Source organism: Patiria miniata, unplaced genomic scaffold (assembly GCF_015706575.1).
Source record: "Patiria miniata isolate m_02_andy unplaced genomic scaffold, ASM1570657v1 HiC_scaffold_19, whole genome shotgun sequence".
NCBI lineage: Eukaryota > Metazoa > Echinodermata > Asteroidea > Valvatida > Asterinidae > Patiria > Patiria miniata.
In genome coordinates, this window is record NW_024037057.1 from 11161769 (window position 1) to 11173617 (window position 11849).

The 11849-nt window shown below is 38.4% G+C and overlaps 2 protein-coding genes across 2 annotated transcripts; both read right to left on the reverse strand.

Annotated features, from left to right (window-relative positions):
• Positions 1–215: 215 nt before the first annotated feature.
• Positions 216–3517, reverse strand: LOC119725414 (the record flags this gene model as incomplete). The annotated part of the gene is made up of 5 exons (XM_038196819.1): positions 216–287; positions 422–726; positions 2152–2409; positions 2850–2949; positions 3317–3517. Coding segments are annotated over 5 exons (936 nt in total), but the record flags the coding sequence as incomplete, so codon positions are not given.
• Positions 3518–3764: 247 nt separating this feature from the next.
• Positions 3765–4750, reverse strand: LOC119725415. The gene is made up of 4 exons (XM_038196820.1): positions 4742–4750; positions 4483–4585; positions 4027–4287; positions 3765–3889 (listed from the first exon to the last, which is right to left on the reverse strand). Exons 1-4 carry the CDS (start codon positions 4748–4750, stop codon positions 3765–3767), a joined length of 498 nt encoding a protein of 165 aa, XP_038052748.1.
• Positions 4751–11849: the final 7099 nt, after the last annotated feature.

The window sequence follows — 11849 nt, forward strand, 5'->3', positions numbered from 1 at the left end:
TAGACGACCTGGTGGAAGTACCAGCATCATCAGCAGGCTGAGTGCCAACCTCCTCCCTTGATGTAACTCCAGATGTTTGGGGGATCTGACTTGTAGACGGCCTGGTGCAAGTACCAGCATCATCAGCAGGCTGAGTGCCAGCCTCCTCCCTTGATGTAACTCCATATGTTTGGGGGATCTGACTTGTAGACGGCCTGGTGGAAGTACCAGCATCATCAGCAGACTGAGTGCCAACCTCCTCCCTTGACGTAACTCCAGATGTTTGGGGGATCGGACTCGTAGACGGCCTGGTGGAAGTACCAGCATCATCAGCAGGCTGAGTGACAACCTCCTCCCTCGATGTAACTCCAGATGTTTTGGGGATCTGACTCGTAGACGGCCTGGTGGAAGTACCAGCATCATCAGCAGGCTGAGTGCCAACCTCCTCCCTTGATGTAACTCCTGATATTTGGGCGATCGGACTTGTAGACGGCGTGGTGGAAGTACCAGCATCATCAGCAGGTTGAGTGCCAACCTCCTCCCTTGATGTAACTCTAGATGTTTGGGGGATCGGACTTGTAGACGGCCTGGTGGAAGTACCAGCATCATCAGCAGGCTGAGTGCCAACCTCCTCCCTAGATGTAACTCCTGATGTTTGGGGGATCTGACTTGTAGACGGCCTGGTGGAAGTACCAGCATCATCAGCAGGCTGAGAGCCAACGGGCTGCTCTGATTTCTTGTGACGTCCTAGTAAATTGTAGTACACAATATCTTTATGAACAACTCTGGCTAGGCAAACAATATGATTTACAAACTCCATTTTTTTTAAGACGGGCCTTCAAAAGGACTTTGTTAATTTTTTTTTCTTTGAAACCGAGATTGTATCACTGGTGATGTTTGAAGACAATTTTGGACGAAAGAGGTTCTATGGTCATTGTGTTTAACTGGTGATATTCTTTGAACGGATAAAGTAATATTGGTTTTTGCCTAATTGAGAAGTAGATTATGAAATTGGTTTTCCTGTAATTATTATATTTCCTGTCATTATTATTTTTTTTTTAAATATGAACTATGATGTTTTTGGTTTGTTTCCGCTGTTTTTGACACACCCTGTAGGTGTCCTACTATGTGAACGAAGATAAAACGCAAACTGCACGAGCCTTACGATAGAACGGATTTGAAAATCGTTTAATAATACAGATTTACGCGTTTGATATAGACATACTCGACTGTCATTTTGTGGTGAAAAACATAATTTATGTACCAGTTATATGTACATTTCGTAGTCCTGTGGAAAATGAATTAGAAATTTTAACCACTTTGGTTTATCATGCAACAAGTATGGTTCATTAAAGCATTGCGCACTGTTATAGTTACAACACTGAAACAGACTTACTGTGTCGGCAGTTGCGCCTTGTTAATTCTTGCCGCATGGTGGCGCTGTTATGTTCTGTGCATCGTACATTATCTTCGTCTGATCACATTTTGTGAATCGTTAGCGAATTTCGACTACAAACAATTGAGGTTCTTCCTCAAAACTTGACATAGGGACAATGGTTATTTAATTACAATATATTTTATAGTTCATAGAATTATTGTGAGGTAATTTTGAGTCATTGAATAATGTCATTTGTAATGTTTTGAGGATCATGAATCGCTCGATAAATCAGTTTATATGAATGTGTTTGTTTAGCGATATTTCAACGACACATGTACACTGCACCTCATGCAGTCGTTACAGTTTTATGCCCCTGGTCAATAATGGATTTAGATCTGGGTATCATTCTGGGTTTTATTGTATGATAAATCCTCTTCTTGTTTATTATAAACCTGGGATTTATTTGGGGTTATATAATAACATGTTTTTGGGAGCAACATGTCAAATTATCCCACATGTTAATTACATGTATTCCACATGTCCACTTTACATGAAAATGTACATGTACTTTTATATCCCTTTGTGTTGGTTATTTTCCAGTTTTTACGTGAATGATCTGAATCAAGTGAAAAGTACTGATCTGAATCAAGTGAAAAGTTAATCAACTGAACTAGTGAACACCAATGAAGTGACAGCTATTGAACGCCAGAAAAAAATCAATCGAATAAATAAAATTTGGAACTTTTAATTGAACCTTAAGAGAACTTTAATTTTCTGATAACCGCCACACTTACCTTGAAGGAACGAGACGATGTCATTTCTGTCGATCCTGGCCAATGCTGCACACAACACGTCCATCTGACCTCCAATGGTCGGCTGCCTGTTTCGCCATGCTACCAGCATCTGGAATGTGTGATGGTTGACATTGCCTGGGTTGTCGGCCTCGAAGGTCGAGATGTCTGCGGATGTGAAGCCAAGGTGTATTGCAAGATCCTTCCAATCGTGACCAAGCTTCCCGGCGACATCGGAGAGAGTCAGCTCTGATATTTCCGCTACAAGAACAAAAAAAAATATATTACTCCAAACTGTATTCATCAATGCCTGGGAAGAGTCCGAAATACAATGTAGCTTTCCCGAGACCTATTTCTCGGGTATTAAATCGTTGCAGAGCTGACATACAGACGAATAAGCGAAAACCTTGTTTCGAGTAATTCGCGTTTGAAGTTGGACATTTTCTGGGCGCCGTATTTTACCCTGAATGTTTCGAGAAAAAAAAGGTATATATTCGGAATAAAATAGGAAACTAAGTATCAAACTGGTCACTTAGTTAATCGGAGAAGTTGTGCGATATGATGACCGTAGGGTCATACAGAATTTAAAACTGGTTAGTGTCTCAAAAAACTTTGTTAAGGCGACATAAAAACGTATGTGCTCAGGCATGATTAGTTTGATAGGCGGATTTGGCATCCCAAGATATATTATTTTACTTTACCTTTTGGTCCACCGCCCAGTAGGCCATCAGTACACAGGCGGAGTGAGATATTCTCGTCCTGTTGTATTCCATAGTCATGAAGTGTCAGCAAGTTACAAAGCTGAAACCAATCAACATTTTTAAATTTCAGATCTTCACAAAATACTCTCTTAACTTAAACGGAGGTCTTTTAAAGACGAAAGTCTCGTAGTTTGGATTAAAACATAATGAAGGAAACATTTTTTTTCAGTGGTGAATTTTAAAATTGAGACTATTTAAAATCTTTGGTCTTTAAGCAACCATTTCCCCCAGTAATTATGTTTTTATTGTTCCCTGAACTTTAGTGCAACAACATAATTGTACCGATATCAGAGCAGCGTTTGTACGCAAATGATACTGCTGCTTCTGATCCACGGCCTCTTTTATAATGAAATATTGAATGATACTTTACAACATGGTAATTTTGAAAAATGTGGAGCCATTTTTACCTCGAAGTTACGAAAGTTTCTTCGGATGAACAATCGTTGTTGTTGAGGATGGACACTGATGATCTCGTTTAATATAAGTTTTAAGCACCAGACAGATGTCTCTGGATCCAATTGAAAACAAAGCGTTCTGGGCTTTTGTGTCAGGTGACATCGGATGAAGAAACTGTCAGAAAAACATGTTTTGCATGTTAATGTACTTTTATTAGGTTGAATTGGCAATTACAATATAGTAATGAAAGTAAAGACCATGGACCATTATTGTAACCATTTTTGTACACCAATGTTTAAGTGAGGAAATATTGTTTTTTTTTTTCAAATAAAAAGTTTAGTTCTTTACAAAATAAAATGTGATGCCTAGGTAATTCTTCAAACACAATGTGCAGTACAAATAGCAGCATTTAATCACGTTTTACAAGATGCGCCGAGGTTTGTCTAACTCACAAATGTCTTACTTTTTCTGTGTCTTTTCCTTTGTTGATGCCGCCTTGCTATCTTTGTTCTCCTCGTCAACTCCTGCATCTTGACGCCTGTCTGGCTCGGGTCCAGCTGCTTCGTCTCTTGATTCATTCGTTACTAATACAAGCAGGAAAACAGAGTGCATCATAGTATTTCTAATTGTTTTTTTTTTTAGCAGCAGGTTTTGTAATGGCCTATTTGCTGTCAAATGCGTGAGGTGTGATTTAAAAAATTGTTCCTCACTTCTAGCGTACCTGGTTCATTTTGGGCCAAATCAGTCAACCCAATGGCCTCCAATGCTAGTCTCAGCTTCTGGGCTGCTTCGTCGTGATCTGTCGTTTTTTCCCACCAAGTGAGTAGCATGTGACGGCCAGCTTCATTGCTGCCTTCGTTGCTGGATTGGATGTCTGCAATTTCCGCTTCTTCATATCCTAGATGTTCAGCTAGTTCCTTCCATGATGTTTCACTTTTCGAAGACAAGTCCTTGAGGTACTCATCATCAATGTTGGCTTTGTCTATCAAAATAAAGATTACCTTTAGTGAAACATTCTCAAATGCGTCCACCACCGTATAAGTTACCAAAGTAAAGAAATTATATTATTACCTAAAGCTAAAACAAACAAAAAATGCACCTTTCTTCTTTATTAATATATCAAATAAAGATACAGTTTATTTAATTGAAAATTATATTCCCACATTTTGTAGTTTACCTTTTGATACATTGTCATCCTTTGGACCATCTACTGAAAGATGGAGAGAGATGATTTCATCGTTGCCGACACCATTCTCCTCAAGTGTGAGTAGGTCAAAGAGCTACCAAAGTGAATATTGTTTGAAAATAAGTTAAACGATCAGGGGAAACACAGTGGATTTTCGTTAATTGTGAATTGAAATTATGTTCGTTTAATTTAGTATGGAGAGATTAATTGTAATGTGTTTGTGTATTTAACGTGTGTGTATCATCAATACAAATAACATTGATTAAAATATTTAAATGTCCGATTTTACGTTTTATATTACCATTTGGAAAATCACATCACACCAATATCTAAGATGGGATATTTCAAATTATACCTGAAAGTTTTTCCTGATGTACAGACGTTGATATCGTGCCTCAACACCAATTCTCTTCTGGATTGTTTCTTTGAGAGATGTGACTGATGTCTCGGGATGAAGTTCAAAGTAAAGTGTCTTGGTTTTTTTTGAGTGGGAAGTCCAGACAAAGAGATGCAGTTTCTGTTTTACGTCTTCGGTATTACTGTGAAAATAGGGGGAAACACTGTGTAGTTTTAGAAATAAATTATTAAACAATAGAATGAGATCAACGAAGAATTTATTTTGAAACTACAATTGTCACTGACATTTTTCTAATAAAGGTGTTGCATTTAATTGTACAATTTTTTAAAAACTTTTAAACAACTATTTGTAAAGAATCAAACATCAAATAAATCCTTCAAAATAAAGTTACAATTCTCATATAGCTTCTATTTGTCTCAATGTATGACTCTGTAAATGTCAGTGCTGTTTACCTTTGACTTTGGCGAGTGCCCCTCGATTCTCTTCGAATCCATCGTTTCAATGGTCTCTTCTTTGCATAGGAATCATCAGAAGACGTTTTCCCGAAATGCAGTCCAGACAGAAAAGCTTGTTTCCTGCTTGGTTTGACTTTAGTCTTCCTGCTGATGAGTTTGGTGTTGGAGTGGTCGTACACGACGGCTGTTGCCTTAATGTATGCATCCAACCGCTGAACGGTCTTTCTCGGCATCTTGGTAGTAACAAGGTAGAAGTACTCTCACTGAACGAATATGAAGGAAAGGCCTTGTAATAAACACAGATGGACATTATTGCTATCAAGGTGCGTCTGAGCTACGACCGTCGGGAACAACTCAGTCGCCGATTCAGTGCGACCTGAGTGTAACTGCGACGATATTAAAATGATCGGCATAAGGCGGCGCTCAACAAAAATCAATAGTGGCAAGAGTAGAAAACTTTCAACTGCTGCGACGTGTTCCGCGACTATCACACGATTTTTCAATTTTGTGACTTTAGCATAACTTTTGTATTTGATGCCGACGGTTCCGTCGTGGCGCAAACGAATCGTGGGTCGACCTGAGGCCGGCTTTAGAGGGTCTTGATGTCATTGATCCTAATTAGTCTGAGTGGCGCAGAATCTGGGCAGATGCGAACACCAACAATGGAGAGATGGCAAGTCCACATAGTTTTCCCCCTTTCTGGAAAACAGGTTTAGAGACATTTTTGTGTTAGTTGTATCAGTGGCAAAAGAAAAGAAAAGAAACACGAAAGGGAATCATAGAAAAAGAATGGATTGAAAGAGTTTTTACAGTGAGAGTAAAATGATTTTTTTTAGAGATTTTTCTTAACAACACGAAACCAAAGGAATTTTAACACTTGGTATGTTACGTAAACATGTGTGTGTACGTGTGTAATATTAAACACACACAACATGTATCGTACATTGTTTGAAAACGACAGGAAACACGTATCATACTCCGACATGTGCGATGTAAACAGCCGATTTTGTTTGTCTTTTCTCGGGTACGGTAAGGCATGAGGTTGGTTTCTTTTCAACCAGGTGTTTCAAATAGGATAAGTAAAAATCCAAAACATAAAATTTTCGGGGATTTCAGGACGCAGTGCCCCTCTAAACATTGAACATGTTTAACCGTGGTTTTCTGGTTCTCTTAACAACTGAGGACGCTCTAATTGCTGTGATGTCATTATAGGAACACATTCTTAAGTGTGTTTGTTCATATTTGAACGTCAAGATTTACTGATTGATGTGAACCACAACTTGCACGTATACAAAGGTGCAACTGTTTTCGGTACCATTTGTCATAAACTGCATAAATTCGTACACATTATCACTGTTTTGGGCCAAATAAAGAGTACAGCTGAAAATAAGGAGCTTCTGTACGGATTAGTCATTATTTGAGCGAGAGGTGCTCAATAGTTTTTGAGTTAAACAAAAAAGGTATTTGAAGGGGGGGGGGGACTTTCTTTGTTGGTTGAGTGTAGGTTTAACACGGTAAGGTAGGATTATGGATAAGGCTGATAATTGGTACTTATTTCATGCGCGTATCAAATATTTCATGGCTGCGGTGGGGCGTGCATAGACGCTAAATTCCTTTCAATCTTTCCCAAACTTTGTGAGCGTTTGTTAATCTCACACAAGGAAATTGCATTAGTTGTGACGTGGCGTTTATCAAATTCAGACTCGGTCCTGACGTGTGACTTGGGGAGGGGGTCGTCAACGCTGACGACAATTTTTCTTCACAAGTACATAATAAAAAATCCTTCAAATTGACGTTCAAGGCGCTAAAAAATCATTAACAAAAAAAAATAAATTAAATAAAATTACAAAAACAAAACAAAATTTCAAAATTACATATTGTTACACTAAAAGTATTAATAATAAAATAGTAAAAGTACAAGCACATTAGCATTAAAACGTAAGAACAAACTAATCAAGTAAAAGAACATGCTTAGGGAAAAAATGGCATATGAAGGACCTAGATTAATATAATAAATGATAAAAAGACAATACAAATGTAAGAAGGTGACAAGTACAATGTATAACAAGACCATTATGGGAAGACAGAAACAATCAAAAATGAGCAACTAAACTAAAACCTATCAACAGACCAACAACTAATGACAGACAGACCAGGAACAGTAAGTACAGTAAGTACTTGTTGTATTAGTTTAAAAACAGCTCCTCATCCATACAATTCGTGTTGCACCTATACGTGCAATCGTAGCCCATACTACCATTGTATGCATTAGCAGCTAAGGTTATCTTACAGGTCAAAGTTGTGAATTATTAACCACAAGTAGGTAAGCATCTAGCAGGTCTCGGATCCCTACTAATGAGTTGAATAAAAGCTACGTTTGTCTGCTAAGTGTTGTTGACACTGGTATGAAAGTCCATTTGAACGCTATCGAAGTAGTCCTGCAATAGTGCTTCAATATACAGTGGGCCAAGTGAGCCGGGCCCGTGTACGCAACGCCAAGCAATTCAACAGAAATTGGTATTTCGCAAGTGTAAGAAGCCTCGTATATACCTCGTATATACCTACAAAGATTTATATTGCCTTAATCTCATCTTTACAACACGTAACACACACATCAGCAGACCCAGCTCGTTCTTACTATTCTCATGAGGACCTGCCCCTTTCCTACTTTTGTTCCCTTTTGTTTGTACTACATCTATTTTCTCGACAGCTCCCATAAGGTTTGTACACGAAATCCTCCTGAGGACTAGTACCCAGGTCCTCGGGCCCACTGAAATTGCACACACCCATATATATTTAGAAATATATTTCTAAAGATTTTGCTGAACAATTTTACCTCATGTTCTTGAAACACCCTTTTGCTCTGTTATGGTATGTGCCTTTCAATTTCGTAGTCCCAATTGCAAAATGTTTATGACCAACCCTCCGGTGTTAAAGCAACCGTTTAAACCACTCTTTACCAATAGGAACGGGTCAACCGTCTAAGATATTTATGAATGAATAAGAAATGTTTCTGAATTAAATTTAGTAACACGGAGTCTTGTTGATAATTTTACACAACCTTGTGCCAGTAAATCGTAATATTAATATCAGTATTTTGGCAATAACTTGTTTCAATTATTTGTTTTTTTGACTAACGTTTCCTACCTGTTGCACTCATCACGGACGACTCGATCGTTGCAAACAGCTATATCACATCCTCGGTAATGGACGGTTCACTGGGTTCTGGGTACAAATTCAGACAAAAATCCACCGATGTTCATCAAAGAATAAGGTTTAGTTTTCCAATATAGCGTTGTCGTTGGCTGACTGTTAGTAGGGCCTGAGTTATGACTTCGGCTTTACTGTGTGAAATGATCGCGTGATGCAAGAAACGTCACCTGACGTTTGACGGGACTATTATTTCAGATCGAAAATAGTTCGCAAATCGTACTGCGTATTGCATGTACGCGTATTGATATTGGCACTTGTGATGCTAACCGAACCTATCACTATGAAGGTAATATTAACAGGTAACAAGGGGTCGTCTTCAGAGATATGAACTTTTCGAACAAACTAAACAAAGTTCAGCAATGCATTATTGTTTACAGAGTTTTTGTCTCCTTTAGTTGGTTACTTCGTGGATATTGATATTGAGGACGCGTATTGCTGTCGGCTGTTTAGGACAAACATTGCCCTCCATACCTGTCATTATTATTCAGAGATAACATTAAAGGCCTTGAAATGAAAATCTTCATGTAATCATTGAAATGTAATTGTATGTTCCATTTAATTTTATTTGTAGGATGCTTTTGGTGCTTCTACGTTTTTCAATGTATTGCCAAAAAATTTCAATTTACAATTTGTATATATAAAGAAACGTTCTAGATTACACTACAGCAACAGCGCCCTCTTTTTTAAATACATTTTAATAGCTGACTACACATAGGGGTGTCTCTATAGGCCGACTTCACCTAGCCAGAGACATGTTCGATCTTACCCTGATATTAGCATTTTAACCAATCAAAATATTTACCAAATTTCAAATACACCTTCCGAATTATTGCTCAAACTTCTTGAGAATCCTGGCTTATTACCAGCACTTCCCTTTGTTGCGTAATCGCTACATTATATTAGTGTTTACATCCAAAATGACAATCCTTGTAATTGAAATTGTTACGGATTTTGACATCGGCTAACATATTTATTATTGGTAGGGGTACATTGCATTCCAAAGCGATCCTCACAAACAGGGAGATTTCTACACAAATAAACAAATCAATATTGTTTATCAAAATAATAAAGTGGGCCTATTTCATCCTTTGAAGTGTTTGATGTAGGGCAAGCCATTATTGTTAGCTTATTAGTCACTTCGGCTTGGAATTAATTGCTGCAATAGCTGCAGACGAAGGAGCGAAGTCTGTCGTTATCAGCAGCTAGGTGTCGATAACGCCTGTAGAGTAGACCTCTTAAAAATACCCTAGTTTAGATTTGTTTGCTCACGAAAAACAATAAAACAATAAATAAACCTATGTCTGTCTTTATGTAAGACAGACGGCATTTTTGTTATCTTAGTCCCTTTGACCCGGGGAGACCAGTGAGCGAAGTCTGTCGTTGTCGATGACGTCTTTGATGTATTTGAAAAGACCTATAGTTTGCTTACCGGTCAATGCCAATAAAACTATCAAATATGGAATTAAACGCGATGCTTGCTCATACAATCTGTGGGTATGGGGGAGGGGAGGGGGAGTAAAATACTAATTATGCATTTATTTAGACGATTCAAAGACTTGAAGGGAAAGGGGGAGGGTAGTGGTTGACCATCAATGATAGGGGAGGCTTGAGGGAGGAATATTGTTTGAATTTTCCCTCAGATTAATGCATCCGTGAGCTCAGTCTTAGGCCTAACCCTAATAGTACCAGTTATTGTTCTCATCTTATTACAAGGGAGGCTCTTTTGATCCTGGAAGTGCCATGACCGATGTTTCCCCTATGCCATGCTGGTAGGAATATTCAAACCAAGTTCGTATGTCAAATTGGAGGTATTAGGCCCTGTCACTGTAAGCACCTCTGGATGTATTTGCACATCAAGATGGATGTATTCGCTATGGAAGTTTAAAACTAAAGCCGAATACAAAAATTCATAATGCAATCATATAAGCACCAGACTCAATTATTTAACAATTATATAAATAGCTTTAGAGGGATCATTAGACCAATTACAAATGGGCAGCACCTTATCGACAATATCATCGGTAGTGGAGGAGACAACGATTTCTTTAATACAATTAATCCAATAAATTATTTAAATAAAGTAACCACTGATATTTTATAAACCTACAATGGTTCCCGGGGTAAGGAAACGTCAGCGCACACAGTGAGGTAACGGGTTTCACGGTTTGGCGTACAGGGGTTTACTGCGGCATTCTGGGGCTATGTACAAATGATATAAATAGCAAATAAATATACATACAACATTGATGCACAGTTCAACGATATAAATCATAATATTACTTTAAATGTTAACCCAAATAAGAATCCATACTTTGTATTTCCATGTACCGGGGTGAAGGCCTGTAAAATGAAGGCGTTGGCTCTAAGGAATGATAGACATTTCGGCATAAACTAAAATACATGTATCCATGATTATCGAGCCAGACACTAGTAGTATAGAATACGGATAAATGCTTACGGTGAATTAAATGTTCAGAAATCAATATGATAGAAATTAAAGTAACAATACTTACAAATAGTTGGCTACAGAAATGTGTAGTGAGTTGATCGGGAGCGTGGAGGCAACTGATTCGAATCTCCCGCACGCCGGGGTGGCGCCAGCAAAGATATTACGTAATTGCATACCAGAGATGCCTAAGCGGGGTTGGTCGGGGACTGACTATATTAAACTTATGTAATAAGGGCTCTATTTAAAAGAGGGGAAATAGTTACTCGAAGGGAGAAAATAAATAACGGAATAAACACATAGCGGTGACGATAACAGGCCTATATTGCATGCTTCCGTCCGAGCAAGGTCGTGTGTACATAATCCATATCGTTTACAATCCTTAAACAATGTTTCGAAATTTGGTAAGAATGCCATGCCCTTTTTTATTAAAATTTTTTCAGGATTTCCCGTATGATTCAGAACAGTTTGCAGCCTACTTTCACACATTTTACGCCTAAGTTATTTGCGGGCTGGACGCAGTAAAAAAAAATGACCCTGGAGGAGGGGCAAGAAATTGCAAGATGAATGACGAGATGAGAAGTCAGCCCTTTCAAGGAATTCTTGCCACGAATCTTCTCCTGACATTTCAGCATGTGGGTCAACTGCAAACAGCTCCTTGTAGTTAAACGCCTGATTGTTTCGAGCCCGCGAAATATTTTGAATCGACCTCACGCGTAGGCGCCATCTTAGAGGGCGTCTTTTGTTCTGTAATCTAGTAGCAATGAATGCACGGAAAGTTTACTGTCTTAAGACCCGAACCATGGAATATTTTATGTACGATGAGCGATGACATTCATTCGTAATGCGTTTTTTTAGGTTTGATGCACTAAATTATTTTGCTCAC

Coding starts and splice junctions, on each gene's coding strand:
- LOC119725415 (XM_038196820.1), bottom strand. Junction 4,288..4,482: donor GGATGACAATGTATCAAAAG/GTAAACTACAAA, acceptor TTATTTTGATAG/ACAAAGCCAACATTGATGAT. Junction 3,890..4,026: donor TTTGGCCCAAAATGAACCAG/GTACGCTAGAAG, acceptor TGCTTGTATTAG/TAACGAATGAATCAAGAGAC.